This window comes from Trachurus japonicus, chromosome 1 (assembly GCF_045865225.1).
Source record: "Trachurus japonicus isolate A0001 chromosome 1, Traja_1.0".
Lineage (NCBI taxonomy): Eukaryota > Metazoa > Chordata > Actinopteri > Carangiformes > Carangidae > Trachurus > Trachurus japonicus.
Genome location: NC_140907.1, coordinates 4,204,964 through 4,222,468, shown reverse-complemented (window position 1 = coordinate 4,222,468; position 17,505 = coordinate 4,204,964). Strand labels below are relative to the sequence as shown.

General features: G+C 41.0%; 1 protein-coding gene across 2 annotated transcripts in view; it reads left to right on the top strand.

Annotated features, from left to right (window-relative positions):
• The window catches only part of ccdc85al (coiled-coil domain containing 85A, like), a 32,022-nt gene extending 14,782 nt beyond the window's left edge, over window positions 1–17,240 (top strand). Inside the window, exons 3-4 of one of the 2 annotated variants that reach the window (XM_085792115.1) lie at window positions 13,579–13,636; window positions 16,087–17,240. In XM_085792115.1, coding sequence (XP_085648241.1) covers window positions 13,579–13,636; window positions 16,087–16,105 — 77 coding nt within the window. In that variant the 3' untranslated portion in view covers window positions 16,106–17,240. The remainder of the gene's footprint in view (window positions 1–13,578; window positions 13,637–16,086) is intronic. The other variant, XM_085792203.1, reaches the window with a different exon arrangement.
• Window positions 17,241–17,505: the final 265 nt, after the last annotated feature.

Below are 17,505 nucleotides of genomic sequence, written 5' to 3'. Positions count from 1 at the left end.
GGCTTATGGGGGCTGAGAAGACAGAAGTCATTAAAACGCCGACCCTTGTTGTTAAATGGAGCAGCAAGGGATTCTGGGATGCTTCAAAGTCCAACATCATTCACAGCTAGCGAAATTACCAATATTGCCTCTCTTCCCCGCCCACCTGAGCCACACACACTGTTATATTATTCATCAGCGCTGAGGAGTGATGGGCAGTGACATGTTAAAATAGGACAACAGCAGTTTATCTTGCAAATGTCTGCTTAAATATTTAATTTACCTTGGAGGATCATAGCAGAATCCATACCACACCAATGTGACTGACAATTGGGGCCTGTGCAGAAAGTGGAGTGAGGATGTGAAGGCTTCAGCACAGAGGACAAAAGCAACAAAAGAGGAGTAAAGGGCTGATGTTGTGACAGCTCTCTGTGCTAATATAAATCTTTCTGACAGTATTCCGTTTTTTTTTCTCTCGCTCAGTTGATTTCTTTTGTTAAAATATGAATCAAACACAAGTGGTTGATTTTGGAGCAAAGAATTAAAATCTTAGCGTCTGCTCATCATCATGTGCAAAAAAGTCCTGGTATAAGTGTTCCCTTTACTGCATTAGTTTGTACGTGGATGCATGAGTACGCAGGGCCGTTGTATAGAGGAGAAAGGTGATGATAATTCTAGGGGCCCACAAAAAACCCCAGTAGTCTAATCTTTGTATGACTGAATTATTCTGCATAAGACCCTGACTAATACTCATAGTAATGCTGCATTAGCATCAAAACAAAGTAGGCTAAATAAAAAATGATAATACATATGTAGTCTAAGAAAAAAAAAAGAAACTGGAAAAGTTAGGGGGTAGGGGCCCATTTTAGTATTCTTTAAGGGGGGGCAGAATTCCTAGCAACGGCCCTGTGAGTACGCACTCCTTTTTGATGTAGATGTGTGTCTATTTGCCTCTGATCATAAAGACAAAACAACACACACACACTCACACAGAGACAGACAGTCCTATAGGCTTTATCAGCCTACAGGCCACCAATTATCCAGCTCTACTCCAGTGAGTTTCATACCCTCATCTGTCCACAGTCTCCTCCAGCCTCACAGTGAGCCACACTCACAAACCAGGGCTTCAAGTTATTTCCTGCTCCTATACACGCTGTCATCATTCATGCCATTACAGTGCTCACACAATAGTAGGAAGACACTTTCCATTAATTATAGCAGCATGACAGGTCTTTTGCTTACTCATTTATGTATTTTTATTCTCTGCGTAGTCTAATGTGACAAGTAGGAGCTTAACTGATAAAAAATGTCATTAAACCAATACTAGACAAGATATCTGAGAAAGTAAACAACATACAGAAGGAACAGAGGAGGAGAAATTAAAGAAAATCTTTTAAACCAATAACACAAATCTGAAAAGCGCATTATCAGTTGCAGCAGCAGAGCTGCTCTGTGTGTGTAACCAGGATACACCCACTAACACAGAGGTTTTGAGTACTTTGACAGGTGTTTATGTGTCTGACAGATTCAGTCACCTCGATAGCATCGCAGCTGTGTGAGATACAGTCATGAGACTTTACAGGTGTTGTAGTTGAGATCAAGGTGAAGACTGAAGTTCAAAGATCCCTGTGGTCCGAGTCCTGAGCGCTGAGTAGAAATCACTACTGAGCACTCATGAGTCCAAACATCAACATCAGCAGCTGTGGCTGGAGTGATGCCAACACAGGATGGTGTCTAGTGTTTTTTTTTTCCTAAATTCAATGACTGACCAATTTCTTACCGAGAAACACACTTATAAGGACACCGCATAAGCAATAAGCAGGGTGAAATACCTACACTGTTATGTGGATGTGTCCAGTGCTTTCCTATAAGCAGTTCATCCACATTTGGAAAAAAATATGCTTATGCATGCTCTGTCCATCAATTAGAGTGGTACCATTCTCATTTCCGTGCATTAGCCATGAGGAGAGTTAGCCAGTAAGTGTAGCTGAACATAAAGACTCTCCATAGAAACACAAATTTATTGTTTTTACATTTCTGTCTGTGTGTGGATTAAATAAACACGATATGAGGGAATTATAGAGATTTAGAGGATATCCTGTTTTCTCTCTGCTGTCAGTCTTAATGAGAAGTTAAAGTAATCGCCTCCAAGCTGAAGCTCCATAGGCTACTGAACACAGAGACATTAGAGCAGTATTGCGTGTGTGTGTATTTGTGCTGCTTTTCACTGCCGTTTGAAGCCACTATGCATCATCATATTTCTTTGCATTGGCTATAACCATTACTACATCCAGTCCAGTCTCACAGTAGTGCCATTTTTTAAAGTACAACCATTGTGTTGTACATGAGGCCTGAAAATATTAGAAAATGTGAAAGTGAGGGGACAGCCATTTTGTATGTGATTTTAAAAAAGCCATCTTAAGTGACACCACACCCACCACACTTATATATCAATCAGTCAATCAATCAAACAGGCTTTATTTGTATAGCACTTTTCATGCCCACGGCAGCTCAAAGTGCTTCGCATGATAAAAACAAGGAACATAGGGAACACATATTGGGAGACACACATACATTCACATACACATACGCATTCACACAATAATTTTAGAACATTGGATTTTAGAGACATCGGGGAAACGCTATCTTACACTCAATCATTTGCAATGGGGAAAACACTAGATAAAATGAAGTAAAAAAGACAGGTGTAGTAATAGTAATAGTAGTAATAAAAAATAAAATAAATTAAATTGAATGTTTTATAACGATAAAAATAATAAGAATCAGTTAAAAGCAAGGCTAAAAAGGTACAGTAGGTGTTCAGTTTGCTTTTAAAAATGTCCAGATCCTCTGCTCTCCTCAAGTCTTCAGGCTGTCTGTTCATAGGCGTGGGCTGTAATGATAAAATGAGGCCTCTATTTTGATAGAAATAAGTTATCTAAGTTGAGCTTAGTCTAATTTTATTGATGTAAGACAGAAGCACAGGCCACCAGGGTCTCTGCAACACTGAGTGACAGCTAACGCATCCACAGCTGACAACCCTTGCAGCCAATCAGCACGCTGGTGGTTCGATCTAGTGCAGCAGCAACGACCAAAGAGACGAAATTCCCCAGACATGAAGTGGTATCGACTTTGTCCTCTCAAGACCGGGCCTTTCTGTGAGTCACTGTTAGCTGCTGACCGAACACTGACATGACTCCATAAATATCCTGCATATTGTTGCCACTTTGTGTGTGTGTGTGTGTGTGTGTGTGTTATGGCCACACATACAGTAAGCCCTTTATTATGCATTCAGAACCTATCCTCATGCTCCAGAGCTGCACGTAACAGCACTGACTGCAGCTGCCTGAGGGACGTTAAGACAAGTCGTTCTCCTGCCAGGCATCCTTGCTGACTGACTGACTGACTGGCTGCTTCTGATTGTCTGAATGGCTGCTCACTAAACGGAAGGTCACTGATCTACCATGCATCTCCACAAGCTTTCCTGCCCAGCCAGCCTGAATAATTTATGCAGCAGATTTTTAGGAGATCTGAGGGAAAGGCCATGTGAAATTACCTTGCATTGATCCTGTAAGTTGAGAGAAGGCGAGAGGAGGGAGCCGGTGGTGGTGGTGGTGGTGGAGTAGGGTAAGGGGGTGGGGGGGCGGTCAGATCAGAGAGGATTGAGAAATGAGCAGACCTGCAGAGAGCAGGTTGGTTGCATTTACTGGTTTGATTCAGACATCAATAACACCTTGATTACTGCTTTCAACAAATGACACAGTAGCCATTCAGAAATGTTTTCAGAGGTGCCTTATTGGTAACACTTTAGATTAGAGAACACATATTCACCATTAACTAGGTGCTTATTAATATGCATAAGTAGCTTACCAGCTCCTTATTAGTAATTATTAATATATATATATATATATATATATATATATATATATATATATATATATATATATATATATATATGTATATATGCACGTATTAACACCGTATTCTACCTCTATTACACCATGAATTAAGATTTTTCCTGATATTAACTCCTAATTATCACTTATTCATTGTAAATTAATGTGATAAAGGAAGAATTACTGTTCTTGTGCTACTGCCCCTGTACAAGGCCCCAATAACCCACTGGTTAGTCACATCATTATTCAGAAACAACAATGCATTAATTTACAATGAATAAGGAGTTAGTATCAGGAAAAATCTGAATTCATGGTGTAATAGAGGTAGAATAAGGTGTTAATACGTGCTTAATAATTACTAATAAGGAGCTAGTAAGCTACTTATATGCATATTAATAAGCACCTAGTTAATGGTGAATATGTGTTCCCTAATCTAAAGTGTTACTGCCTTATTGTTTCTGTCTGTGTCCCAGCCTCCTCGAGTTATTTCGCAAATTTGCTATCCATCAGACAAAACAGATCTGATTTTCTAAACAACACCTTTTAAAGAGGAAATCTGGAATCTCTGTTATGAACCGCATGATGATGAGTTATATGGAGTTAATAACTGGTGTCTGGCTGTGGAGGGAGAAAAAAAAAAGGGTTCCCCATCCATAACAGTGATTTATTCAGTGTGGGAGCAGCCTCTCCCTAGCCAATCTCACAGATCTCTTTGTGAGGAAATTTAGAGCCTTTCACTCACACCCTGGTGTACAGAGTTGGAATTTAAGGGATCTTAGGCCCCACATTATTCTGGGGTAATCACGTTATCTGTATACTCCTTCCCTGACCCGCAACGGAGCCTCTTCCCTCTACATATCTCTCAAAGCCCATTAAATCCAATTTTGGTTTTAACACCCTGCCCATAACTGAATCAACAAACACTGTCCGTGCGTGCTGCACGTTTTTCTCACTTTGTAACTCTCCTTGAAGAGGTCATGGCTGCTGGTTAGAATTCAGGAGGAGTAACTTTCATTAGGCATTGATCAGGGTTCACTTTAAAGGGATTCTCAGGATTTTGGCATACGGCTCCGTGTGTGTTAGCGGGACTGCTCTATCACAAGGCAGCAGTTTGTAATCTTGTGACCTATGAGTGTGTGACTGCCGACCCTGGGACAGCAAATCCATTTAAGCTAATCGTTCTTGTGATTGAGCAGTTCAGGTCCTAAGACGAAGAACTGAGTTACCATGATACACTGGAAAAGAAACTGCAGTGTTTGAATCTCTGATTGTCTTACTGTGGACCCCGGGCTGTCCTCATGTTTTTCACAGTGACAATGCAAAGAGACAAAAATATCGAGCATCTGATCTGGCAAACTGATTTGCACGCCCGAGGCGAGGCAGCGAGCTCAGGAACAGAGGGGCGCCACCCTTCATTCAGCAGCGTGGTGACAGTGGCCTGCCGACATGTGTTTATCTAAAAGAAAATCATCTGGAACACATCTGGAACTAATCACATTGTGTGCAGGATGCTTGGCCTAATATTCATTTTTCACTAATAAAAACAACGTCATTTCATAAGTTCCAAAACAAAGCCACATTCAAAAACTGTGTGTTTGAATGGATCCAGCATGTTCACACACACGCACACACACGGGATCATCCCTATGTTCCCCGGGTCCTATGTTCCCCATGGGACCGGGGAACATAGGACCCTTTTTCTAAAAAAGAGTCCTATGTTCCCCGCTTTTTTTTGGTCCCATACCTTATTGTTATGACTTTGCAGATTTTTGCCTATTTTTGAGTGAGAAGTTGAGTTGTGACTTTAACAGCGGGAAACATGTTCCTATGTTCCCCAGTATGTATTGCGACCGGGGAACGTAGGACCCTTTTTGGGAAAAACGGGAAAATAGGACCCTTTTTCAAAAAGAGGGTCCTCCCCACACACACACCCCGTGCCTATCTATCTATCTATCTATCTATCTATCTATCTATCTATCTATCTATCTATCTATCTATCTATCTATCTATCTATCTATCTATCTATCTATCTATCTATCTATCTGAAAAACAGAGGAGAAATAATGTGGAGGTCACCCAGAGTCAACATTCAAACCATCTCCGTTCAGAGTGTTTGGTGAAACATCAGATAGTGAAGAGGACACACTGAACTGAACTGAAATGAACTGAACTGAAATGATCTATTCAAGAGGTGAAAGACATCATTCAAAATTCCATTGACCCCTCACAGTAGATTGTCATGTGGTTTTACTTCAGATAACAACAAAACTTGGGCTGCAATAGCAGGGGTCTGCCCTATAAACGTGAATGCCACTGGCACTGACTGAGTGACTGACTGAATGATGAAGTCATATCATTGGTCAACCAAATGCCACATGAGTGTTAAGGTTACACCACTGACCATGCTGAGTGTTTGAGTTTCCCCATTGGTCGTCGCTCTTTCAAAATTATTATGTGCAAACAAGCAATGTTGCCAACCTCAGCTACCTAGGTAGCTAATTTTCTGACTCTTCAGATTCCTTAGTTATGTCCATAGTTAGTCAGCAGTAAAGTCTGTCATGTGACCACATCTGCTGGTCTTATGTGGTACATGTAGGGTACGTATGTTCCCTGGCGTACGTATGTTCCCTGGGTCCTATGTTTGCCATTTTTCAGAAAAAGGGTCCTATGTTCCCCAGTCGCAATATATAAAAGGGAACATAAGACCCTTTTTCTGAAAAAGGGTCCTATGTTCCCCGCTGTTGCCGGTCGATGGACTCTCTCTACTTATCTGGACTCTCTCTACTTATCTGGCCTGTCTAGCCTCTACCTTGTCTTTTTTTTTAACTTAACTTAACCAACTCTTTTCTTCATTGCCTAAACCCAACCAATGGGACAATTCCAGGCAAAAATCTGTGGAGTCACAACTCCACTTCCAGGTATGGGACCAAAAATTGCATGTTCCCTGGGTCCTTTTGAGGAAAAGCAGGGAACATAGAACCCTTTTTCTAAAGAAATCTTCTATGTTCCCTGGTCACATACACAGCGGGGAACATAGGACCTGGGGGATGACCTCATATAGCTTCCACAGCTAATGCACAGCTAATGTCCATGACATAGACTGTATATAAACCGACATCGCTCATAGGTTACTGAAGAGTAGTTTTAAAGCCCAGAGTGAGGCTCTGTTGTTGCCATAATTTGCCACTCTAAGCTGTAACTGACTCACAAGATGCCTAAATTGTTCAATGTCATTTTTTGCCAGCATCAATACAAAACCACAACTACAACAGTTACTGAGCAACTGCTCGCTAGATGGCTCTGTATTTGTATCGATCCATCAGAGACAAAGTCCTGCCTCCAAACATATCAGCGGATAATCAGCCACACATCCTGTTGACTTTTTGTGTGTGTGTGTGTGTGTGTGTGTGTGTGTGTGTGTGTGTGAGAGGAGGAGGAGGATGCAAGATATATGTGTCTGTGTATTTACTGCTCTCCAACAGGTCCACAAGCTCTGCTTTAACTGTGAAATCAATCCCATTCCCCACACCCTGACCTCCAAATGAAAACACCCTCCAGCCCACTGCAGCATCCCCCCGACTCTTTAAAGGAGTTTTTCATATCTGTGTATGTGGCGTCTGCCCCCCCCCCCCCTCCGCCAACCAAGATAAACAGAGTGAGGGAGGGGGCAGGGAACGTAGTGAAGGTAGCCCCCCGGAATCCTTCGCACAACTCGGCGGTCACAAGAGCGTTATGAATGTTTAATGTGAGATGTTGGTGCGCCAAGGAGAGGAAATGTGCTGAAAACATGATTATGGACTCGTGGGGAGGAATCGTTGGCGGGGGGAGAAAGACACAACTATATCAAGAAGGGGAGGGGGGCAAGAAGAAAAGAGTTGTTTTGAAGGGCAAAGGGGGTAAAGAGGGATAACATTTTTTTTTTGTAGACTAAGACAGCCTAATGCAAAGGCATTTTCCTCTGTTTTACTGAACTGAGTCCCTAGCAGACCTGCTAACACATGATGTCCTGTACTACATTACAGCCACTTCTGATTAGCACTATTTTTTGGACAGCAGGATTTTCAATGAGAGGCTGAACTAAAGGTGCAAAGGATTCGGTCAAGGATGTCAAGAGACTGTTTTGTGTTTAAAGGGATACGCCAACATTTTTTTTTTCTGTCATGCTCCACCTCACACTCTGACAAGTGTAAGACATCACGCTATTGCACTCATCTCTCCCGCCCTTAAAGGGATACGCCAACATTTTTTTTTTTCGTGTCGTCTCACTCCCGAGTCCATGACCAGCAGATAGACACCATCCTTTCGACTGTGTGTGCAGTAACAAGGGAGATACGGGCAGAGCTGGCGCACCGCTAATTAGCTTAGCTCAAATGCTGAAAGTGCATAGATAGTGTTAGCCTGCCTCCTACCCGAGCCGAAATCAGCAGTCAGAAGCTGATTTCATTTTAGCTCTAAACTCTGTAAATATATCACTTTATCGACATTTCAAACATTTTTAGGCGAGAAAGTAGCCGTTTAGATCAGCAGTGTGTCGTTAATTTGTCTAAATACCAGCTGTTTACAATTTTGTTCGGACGAATTCGGCGCTACTCAAGCTAGCCGTTGTGACCAACGCACTTCCGGTTACTTTCACGGCTTTGCTTGAACCCTCCGTTTTGACCGATCTCGTCCCGTTACCGGCATTTGACCACTCAAGATGCCTTACCGGAGAGTTTTGTCAGCTCTGAGATGAAGATCGGCCCGCCGGTTTCCGTTTAGAGTTGCTGAAGAGTTTCTCTGATGACTTTAGGTGGAGGCAGGCTAACACTACCTATGCACTTCCAGCATTTGAGCTAAGCTAATTAGCGGTGCGCCAGCTCTGCCCGTATCTCCCTTGTTACTGCACGCACAGTCGAAAGGATGGTGTCTATCTGCTGGTCATGGACTCGGGAGTGAGGTAAGACACGAAAAAAAAATGTTGGCGTATCCCTTTAAGGGCGGCAGATATGAGTGCAATGGCGTGATGTCTTACACTTGTCAGAGTGTGAGGTGGAGCATGACAGAACTTTTAGTGGACAAACCCGATCAGTCTGTCACTCATTAAACAAAATCTCCCCCTCTCTGCCCCCTTTGTCTCATTGTCTTCGACTTTCACTTTATTTTTCACTCAAAGATTGGACACACTTGATGATTAAAGCAGAGATAAATCTCTGCCTGTGAGTGTGCATGTGTGTAGGCTATGTACTATGTGTGTGTGTGCCCACTATGATTCACATTAAGCCATCCTGTGAAGGTTGCTGCCGCTCCGCTCGCTGTCACATGCACCATTGCAGCAGAGATTGAAACAGACGATGGGGGAAATGTGGAAAAGTTGTAAATGCTGCTCTATACAGCAGGCATAAAGTTAATATCTACCACATATCTGCACTGGTACTTTTAAGACACTATGCTTTACGTTTATAAAAGAAAACGATTAAGGATTTCCTAACGAGATGTAAACATCTGTGTATTTTGTTTCTTGTGGGAAACAATTCACTGTTAGATTTTTCGCTGTGAATTTACAATAAATTATTGGATAAATTTTGCATGACTTTCACAATAAGGTTACTGTGAAATATGCTCACAGCAATTTACTGTAATTTCATATCTGTGATATTACAATGCATTGTTGTAAAAGCACAACTGTATACTGTAACTTTACAGCTTCAATGACAAAGCAATTACTGTGATATTACAGTACATTACTGGGGAATTACAACCTTTTGCTGTACATCATTACAACAAGGCCCTGTACTTTTACAGTGTGTACTGTAAATGTAATGCACAAGTTCATAGTAATTTATTGTGAATTTACAATGTATACTGTGGAAGTCATATAAGTAATGCAGACAAAGTTTCAATTTACTGTTAGCCCATTGGCATATTTATTTACAAATAAAACATACATACATACAGTAAATGCCAAGATATTCAAGAATTCAAGAAATTCAACAGTTATAAACTTTCCAAAGCCATCTTAAAGGGATAGTTTACCCAAAATTGAAATTTCACTCATTATCTCCTCCCCCTCGTGTGGACTAAGGGCTGGGAGAAGTTTCAGAGTCCTTCGTGTCTTCTCTGAGTTACAGGGGTCTCGGCGTAGCAGTGCATGTCCATATGAACGGTTGCAAATGAATACCACTTTTCTTCGTAACAAAAAGACACACCAAAAAACATCCAAATACCTCCATGCTGCTGGTATGTAATGTCCGTCTTGTATTGAAGCCCGAAACGCGAAATTGTCCCCCAAAAAAATTAAATAAGTCTATTCTTCAAGCTTGTTTGTAGCGGAAGCTCCTCTTCCTGGTCTGTCAAATTTGGGCGAACCAGGATCTGTCCTCTTCCCAGTTCGTCCAAATTTGACGAACCGGGAAGAGGAGCTTCTAAAAGCTTCCGCTGCAAAACAAGCTTGAAGAATAGACTTGTTTAAGTTTTTTCAGGACAATTTCGCATTTTGGGGCTTCAATACAAAATGGACATTACATACCAGCAGCATGGAGGTATTTGGATGTTTTTTGGTGTGTCTTTTTGTTACGAAGACAGTTGGTATCCATTTGCAACCGTCATATGGATATGCACTGCTACGCCGAGACCCCCTGTAACTCAGAGAAGCCACGGATAACTCTGAAACTTCTCCCAGCCCTTAGTCCACATGAGGGTGAGTAGATAATGAGTGAAATTTCAATTTTGGGTGAACTATCCCTTTAAAATACAGAGAAATTGTACAGAAACGTGGAATTCACTACCTAGCTGTGTCACAATAACAGTAAGAGGATAGGAATGAGGCCTACATGGCAAGATAAGAGAAGGGAGAGAGCAATGAAGGGATGTCAGAAAGGGGTAGTTTCCTCAAAAGGGTGCTCACATAAGGGTTCATTGTTGTCCACTTCTTGGTCTTTGGTCCACTTCTTCCTCGATGTCCAAGAAGCACCTGTTAACAAGCAAACATAGTTTCAGTTTTAAATAGACTTATGTATTGCAGGCAGCATTTGTCAAGGCATTTTCCCATATCACACCCTAATAGACTTATAATCCAAACTTGTTGGATCTCCTTTGATCATTTTGGAAAACTAACCACATATTGGGATCTAAAACGGTTACTTGCATGAAAAAACCTCAAGATTGCTGATCACTGAATTAGAAACCTATACTATAATATGAATTACAAGATTCAAATCTGATCTTTATACAATACCTTTAGTGACTGTCCAGCGACAGGATACTCAAGGTTGAAGATGCAATAGCTGCTGAAGAAAGCAGGGTGGGCCCATCACATGTCCCTCGATGGATATCAGCCATCCAGAGGGCTTCATCATGTCACCTGAAATGAACCGATAAAACATCATGTGTTATGAGCACTTTGAGATCTGTTTCAAATATAAAGTGCTCCACAAATGTTCATTGTGGCCATGTAAATTCCTAGAATCAAAACAAAATACTGAGTTAGAAATGTCAATAAAAGATCCAAGAAACATTACCTTGAATGATCAAGCAGGCGGTGGTGGGGGAGTTCTGCAGTAGGCTATTGACGTCCACAGCAGTGGCACAGGGCTGTAACATAGTAACACACGATAGCAGAGATTTAATGTAGAATAAAATATTGTTCATTGGTCAGAGGTCAATCATACAAAGGTAATTAAATTGCGTTAATCACTCATTTTGCATTTTAAATATTTGAATAAAAAATCTTACACTTCATCTTCAAGCATCAAAATTCTCCTTTGGCTCTTTGAAGTACGACATTAGGAGCAGCAGGATGCAGGCAGACTTGTCAGGGTCTGGATCACAGCAGCCAGAACATCGCGGATCTGGGTGACATCGATGTCCGTCAGTAGGGCTGTGGTGGTAGAAAATTGACATGACCAAGTATAGAGGGGAAAATAAAAAACGTTAAAATTAATTTCCACACATATCAGAAAATTATTATGAAGTTGTTTTTAAATGTTATAGCTGTTCTTTAAGGTATATGTGATCAATACGGCCGAGGGGTCCCACTTTCATTAAAAAAAGCCCAAACCCAACTATATCTGACCAAATGTTGAGTCATCATCCTTTTATAATCTTATCATATGAACACTTTGGTTCAGTAAAAGCATAATGTACAGTACATTATTTACGTATTCAAATTAAAATAGTAAGAGGCTGCATTTGTCTGGTCCAGCTGTAACGTTAGTAAATAGCAAAGCTAACGTGAAAAGACAGCTATCACTATTAGCAAAATGCAGTGAGAGAACGTTCGACAATTTCGGGCACTTGCTAAAAAAATATAAACTGTGTCATGCGATAAACGTTCATTTGAAAGTCAATATTATTATCATATTTAAAATGACATGGGTGTAATGCATGCAGCTCACCTTCTCCATTCAGTCCAGAAGAGAAAGGGAAAATGGCATCTTCAGGTTCAGTTGGTTCAGTGCCGTTATGTCATGTGACCAGGGAATATTTGAAAATACAATATTTCACTGTAATAATACGGTTGAATGCTGTAAAATCCTTGCATTTTTTACTGTGTTGCTGTGATATTACAGACATTGTTGTGATATAACAGGAGGTTTTTGATTGCAGTATTTAACTGTAAAATAACAGTTAAATGCTGTAAAATCAAAGGATACTGTATTTTTTTACAGGTATTCATTGGGATATTACAGGGGAACTTAATTACAACAAGTTACTGTAAAATAATACTGTTAATTATTGTGAAATCCTGGTAATTTCTAACAGTGTTAGCTCAGCTCCACTTAAAGCAAAACCTGCCCCAAGCAGCGCCTGTGAAAGCTACCAATTAACATGTTAAAGCTCTCGTGTAGATATGTTCACAGACAACCAAGGCAGTTGTCTATGGGTATTTGGGTATAGTGTTATAGAGTGTTGTTAATATTCAGTAAACAACTGCTGGTCTCTGACAGGGGCTGACAAGCAAGCAATAGAGACACAGCACACAGTTGATGGGCAGAGGAATAAACTGTTGTTGGTCAGGAAATAGTTTGACAGTATGACTGAGGCTAGCTCTTCCCTCTGGCCTTCAGTCTTTCTGCTAAGCCAAGCCAAATCACCTCCAGGCTATAGCTCCATGCTCAACATACAAGTAGACTGTGTCCTCCCTGTGATGTGGTCCCAGAAATGGGGCACATGAAAGTATTTGGTGTGTGTGAGTGCAATCATTCCCAATGTGAATTTTTACATTATTTCAGCTCATCCCAAAACTTGGTCTCCCGCTCCATCATATCCAGCATCTAGACCAGTGTTTTTGAACCTAGGGGTTGGGACCCCATGTGGGGTCGCCTGAAATTCAAATGGGGTCACCTGAAATGTCTAGTAATTGATAAAACAATTACTGATAAAAATATATTTTTTTAACAAATTATTATACTTTTTAAAATTCTGATTAAAAACACCACACACAATCTTAAACAACTGTATTTTCACTTGTACTTTCACTTTCTCGAATATAAATTGAGTTTAAATAAAATTCAGCAAATATCTGAGCTGGCGCATCGTGATTGATGGCGATCGATGACTGCACGTGATCACACGGTCGCCAGAAATTTGTGATGCCAAAATGGGGTCATGATCCAAAAAAGGTTGGGAAACACTGATCTAGACAGACAGACCTCATCTGTAAATCTTTAGATTTATGAACAACGCATTTAAAACCTGTCTCCTCCTCTCTGTGTCTTTTCCACAGCTTTGATATCTGCCGGCTGCTGCACTAACAACTGTAGAAATGTCAAGCTATGGGACAGGTAAGAGCCCCTCGACACCTTGCTTCTTTTTTTATAGACCTCTTTTGTGTTAATTAGAGTCTTTGGAATAAAGAGAATGACCAGTGAAGGTCATTGTCTGTTATTTCCACAGACAATGGACAAGGGTCCATAATCCTGTAATTAACTCCTATTATTCTGTTTTACCATACAGTGTGCCTCCTTTAGCTGGAGTCCTTAAACCTATTTACATTTAATTATTGGGTTGGAGGGGGTATTTGATTTATACCGAGCAATAACAGTACAGGGATGTTTTCACTTTGTTCTCTTGCTAATCAGCTAATTTTTTCGACTGTGATCCTGTGTCATTGCAGGGTCGCTCTATGACTTAGTCCGTTGTGCTGACCCCAGATGAGTAATGTGTTTGCATGCTTGCTCTGGCCCAGGTGTAATCACAGTGGGTTTACAGTGGGACTACAGAGTTAGAGGTGACCCTATCCCGTCCCTGTGTGCCGTCCTACGTCTTCAATCAGGCCCCAGCGGGAGGGCCAGTTGGATGTGTTAATATTTAATGACTGCATGACAAGCCTGTCGCAGCACACATGCACTGCAGTGTACACACTGGCATATATCACACACATTCAGTCATAGCTGTGGATGAAAACGTCTTCTTCCTTTTTCTTTCACATTAGTATTTTCACCCCATCACTCCTGTGGCCTGTGCTTTCTCAGCCCACTCCCTCTTACTTCCTCCTACAAAAATATCAATGACTCAGGTGAGGAAAGGAAGAAAGTGTACTTTATGTCAGTAGATGATTTGCGAGCTCAGAGAAAAGCAACGGGGACGTGCTAACAATACGGACTGAAGCCATAGGTCCCTCGGCCGTCTCTCGGCCCCGTGCTGTGGTGGAGACAGACGCAGGCGGGGGACAAAAAGATCTGTCACTGATAAGCAATACAAAAACCTGCAGTGATGAACATCTTAGTCACTCACACTCTGTCTCTTTCATTTGCGTCTCTGCACAGATTTTTGCTGATTCTGTCTATTTAACTGCCTGTCTCCCAAATATATGAGAAGACAGAACAAGTTGAAGCTAATGGCTCTATCAGCGGTTAATAAATCATATGCTCATATACAATGGTTCAGTAATAGGCCACGGACATCTTTATTGTGAAAAATCCCTGTGGCTGGTGTTTACCTCGGTGCTGCAGAGTGTCTGGAACCATTTATGAACAGCTTATTAACATTCACATCCGCAGACTTAGTGGATTATTGTAAGAACCCTCAGAAAGATGACCTTCAACCATGAATTCAGTCTCAGTGTTATCAGCAGTGGTGCTGGTGTGAGAGGCAGGAGACCTGCTCTTATCTGGGCAAGGTGAATAGGCCTTTTTCACAGAAGACATATTTACATGTCATAATAAGAAATACAACACCTGTGATTTTTCTGTTATGATAGTGACACTGAGTTAAATGTCGGCTGTAAAAAGAGAATTAGTGTGGATTTGTATCTGTTTGTGCTTCAAATGTTTGAATATTAAACACAATGAATTTGGATAATGCCTCCATGCAGAATTTTAACCATTTTGTGAGCACAGAGTTTATACAAAACTTCTTGATTTTATCCCACTGGAGCTAGATCTCTAATTCAATGTGAGGTGTTGTCCTGACTTAAAGGTCCAGTGTGTAATATTTGTCAAGGTTTATTGGTAAAATCTGATTATACCAATGAATATATTTGTATAAGTGTATAATCGCTATGAAATAAAATCTGTTTGGTTTTCTAGCCTGTATAATTCTTCTTTTAGCAAGGGTCTTGCTTAGAGAGTGCCGCCATCTTGCGCCGCCATGTTTGCACAAAATGGAAAATCTAGCCAACTAGTGAGCACGTTTCAAGAGTTTCACGTTCTTAAATAAACAATAGAATTATTTAATAGATAAATAATAGAATTGGAATGCTAGATGTCACTGTTTTCTAGGGCTGCCCCCGACCAAAGATTTTCTTGATCGACCAGTAGTCGTCATTTATGGCGATTAGTCGACTAATCGAAAAACTGACAGCAAGTCAATGTCATGACTTCCTGTATCTGGCCCTTCAAATTAAAAGCTCTATAGCCTTTCATATACAGTTCAGTCATATTGATTTTGACATACTTTTGACAAGACAGGGCTCCAAATATTTATTTATTTTTCCTATGACCAATTGACCAATGAAATTCTGGTCAGCTAATGAATTTTTGGTCGACCAGTGCTTGGTCGACAGTTTGGGGGCAGCCTTACTGTTTTCAACCCATTTTACACACTGGACCTTTAATGCTTTCAGAACAACATGGGTTAATTGAATGCCACTATTGCCTATTAAACATATAATGAAATAATACATCTGTGTTCCAAGCACAGACAAAAAAGACTCTACACTATCAATAATGCACCACAGAAGTCACGCAGCACTAATAAGATCTCCTCTTGTGCTTTTTGTTTCCCTGTACAGCTTCGATGCCTCCTCTTGACCACAGCTTGACCAGTTAGGCTCCTCGGACAGAGGAGGGGTTGCAGTGGTACCGCCCTCCTTGAGAAGACACGAGGGCCCCCGGACGCCGCTGTCCATGGCTCCACATGGTCTGTCGCCTGTGGCCTCGTCCATGTTCACAGCCCTGAAACAGCCTGCCTCCATTTGTTTCGTTTTTTTTCATTTCTACATATCGAGAGTTTAAGGGGAGGGGAGTTTCTTGTGAGAATGCTATTACTACGGCTGGTACAACTGGAAGACTGCCACAGCTATAAGGATTAGAGTGGATATCTCTCCTTGCCAACTGTGACATGGCTACCTCCCGGAGAGAGTGGGGGGGGGGGCGCTGGCTGGGGATTGGTGAGAGGAGATGGAGAGGACTCTGCACTGTGGGTGCTGCTACCCCCTGTTTACAAATGTAGATCACTGGTGGAGAAGCACATAAATGAAACTTTCTATACCCCGCTGTTCTCTACTTTAACTATTTTCCTACACTCTTTTCCTCTTTCTCTCTTCTACTTCCCTCCCCACTGTTGTCCCATTTTCTCCTGCTCTCTCCCTCCTCCCCCTTCATCCTCAGACATTCATCATCCAAAGTGTATAATGAGACTGGTGTAATCTAATGTTCTGTCTCTCGGTCTCCAGATCCAGCCAATCACATGATCGCCATCGTCTCCTCTCCCTTCGTAAAAAATTTCTGAACATTTCAGCCATTTCAACTGAACTTAAAGATAAAACAAAACATTTGTCAAAGATGTTCTAGCAAAGAAAAAAAAACAAACAAACTTTTCCTGTGTCTTAAACCAAGATGGTCGACATTACTAGCTGCTGACAGACGTTCTAGTTCCATAAGATGCAATGTTCAGGTGTAATTTTTCTTTTTTGTATTATCTTCTTTGCTCCCATAAAGCGCCTATATTGAAGCTGGGGAGAAGATTATACGTTTCTCCATGTTGTTTTTTACAAGGAAGTAAAGTTCAAGTAAAAAGTAGATTATTGGATTAGTTTTCTATATATCTATATATATAAATATAATATGATTATTATTTTTGACTTACTGGTATTAGAACTATTATACGAAGATGCATATGATATATATATATCAAATAATAAACAGACTTCTTTATGTAAAAGTGCATCAGTTGTTCAGGTTTTATTTCCATGTGCTGAAACGACTTGGAGGTGTATGTGTGGTGACCTTTGACCCTGCAGTCAGAGGTCACATTGGATATGTTGTAAAGCTAATTTTAAGGTAAGGAAAAAATCAATAAGTCATGCACATCAGCAGTTAGAAAGAAAACAAAGAGTATCAGAGAAAAAGTTGTTCGTCAGCAGTTTGGATCCTTGTGATAAAAGAGAAAATAAACCATCCTTGTTTGTGTGTAAGTGTGATCCGGAGGA